Source organism: Acanthamoeba castellanii (assembly GCF_000313135.1).
Source record: "Acanthamoeba castellanii str. Neff unplaced genomic scaffold scf7180000084579, whole genome shotgun sequence".
In the NCBI taxonomy this organism is placed as follows: domain Eukaryota; phylum Discosea; order Longamoebia; family Acanthamoebidae; genus Acanthamoeba; species Acanthamoeba castellanii.
Window position 1 is genome coordinate 44,638 of NW_004457330.1, and position 1,616 is coordinate 46,253.

At 59.7% G+C, this 1,616-nt stretch overlaps 2 protein-coding genes across 2 annotated transcripts in view; both read right to left on the reverse strand.

Annotated features, from left to right (window-relative positions):
• ACA1_332600 (uncharacterized protein) overlaps positions 1-1,059 on the reverse strand; it is a gene marked incomplete at both ends in the record, with an annotated part of 1,729 nt that extends 670 nt beyond the window's left edge. Inside the window, 5 exons of the mRNA XM_004335661.1 lie at positions 27-149; positions 242-375; positions 419-545; positions 618-686; positions 748-1,059. Of these exons, the coding sequence (XP_004335709.1) occupies positions 27-149; positions 242-375; positions 419-545; positions 618-686; positions 748-1,059 (765 nt within the window). The remainder of the gene's footprint in view (positions 1-26; positions 150-241; positions 376-418; positions 546-617; positions 687-747) is intronic.
• A 146-nt stretch (positions 1,060-1,205) lies between these two features.
• The window catches only part of ACA1_332710 (Fbox domain containing protein), a gene marked incomplete at both ends in the record, with an annotated part of 2,180 nt that continues 1,769 nt past the window's right edge, over positions 1,206-1,616 (reverse strand). The window contains 2 exons of the mRNA XM_004335662.1: positions 1,206-1,386; positions 1,458-1,554. Coding sequence (XP_004335710.1) covers positions 1,206-1,386; positions 1,458-1,554 — 278 coding nt within the window. The remainder of the gene's footprint in view (positions 1,387-1,457; positions 1,555-1,616) is intronic.

Sequence of the window (1,616 nt, forward strand, 5' to 3'; positions counted from 1 at the left end):
ACGTTGTGGTGGTAGCCAACCAGCACCTTGCCGAAGAGTCGATCGTACTTGGCGGAGCCGACCTTGGGGAAGGACGGTTCCCTGCCCGTGAGCACCACGTAGCCGTTGTGCGTCGGGAAGTGCTTTCGGAGGTCGGCCAGAAAGTTGACCTGTACGATCGAATCGACCAAGCCAGCCACATTGTGCACATTCATGTTAACGCGCGCCTTGCTTACGGCCACCGATGGGAAACGACGCGTACCTGGCGGGTTGCGGTCTGCGTCCACTCGCCCTGCGGCTTGGTGGGGTCGTAGAACGCGGCGTGGACTCGCGTGATCGCGGCTGTCACGTTCCAGAGACACGTTAGTCGATGAAGGTTCTTCTTTCTTGCTCGCTCTGGGGGAGAGGAGAAACGCGAACGAGAGGAAACAGGACGCACCGGCGCCGGCGGAGATGGAGGCGGCAGGTCCCTGGGTGAGGTCGTAGATGTACTTCTCGGTGAAGCTGGAGCCGTCGGGCGAGCTGCCCTCCGAGATGGCCTCGACGCCGTTGAAATTGGACGCCACCTGGCGGCGCGAGTAGAGAGAAGGTGAGCCGCGAACGTGCGGCCAAAGGGGTGAGGGTCGGCGCGATGATACCTGGAACACGGCGTGTCGGTTCTCGGGCATGGCTTGCAGGTGCGCCACGTCCACGTTGCGAATGGAGGCCTAGAAATTGATACACAAAAGATGAATATTATAATCAAAGGAGGGGGGGGGATTGGCGTACGCTGTCTGCGCGGGTCACGATCTCGAGAATGCAGGGCGGGACGTAGCCGCGAATGGGTGCGCTGGCCTGCACCTCGTTGATGAGGTCGCCCAGGCGCTGCAGCGTGAAGGTGCCCGCACTAAACGTCTTCTTATTCTTGAGGTTGGTAATGATGAGGCTTCCATCCTCGGCCTGTCGAATGCCCTTGTCCGATTTGCGCCTCCAGTCTGATTCCGAGTAGCCCGTAAGCCTCACGAACCATTCCTCGCAGTTGATTACCTTCTGAACCGACCCCCCTTCCTCTCCATCGCTACTATCGCTGTCGCTGTGCATTTGTGGCGATGACGACTTTGATCTTCACCCAAAATGAAGTGCTCTTGTGTTTTATGCGAAATACGAAGGAGGAAGGGTGCACCACGGCACAACATGTGACGAAGAAGAGGAAGAGCAAGGCCAGCTTGCCTGCCCAACTCTTACCTTCAGCACGACTGATCGTCCACAGCGCGTTTTTTGGGTTTCTGGTGGGTGGGCGCCTCGGGCTCGTCGGTCTGGTGTGCCTGGGGTGTCGGTGAACTGGGGCGCTTGCGCTTAGAGGTCACGCCCCGGGGCGACGCCGCATCACCCGCGTCGCGGTGCGCAGCCAGCAGCGCGTCGATGCGCCTTGGAGGGGGCAGTACGCATAAGGTCAGAGCAATGAGGGATAGAAGCAAGCGGGAGAGGACTCGTCGTACTGGGCCTTGTCGGTCGAGCAGGAGTGTCCAAACAATCGCCGTGGATCGGCGCCGCATTTCAGTAGAGCCTCGACCATTTCTTCGTTGCTCTTGCTCACTGGCACCGCACACGCACACGCACACACCGCACACGCACACGCGTACCACAACTTTCAATAC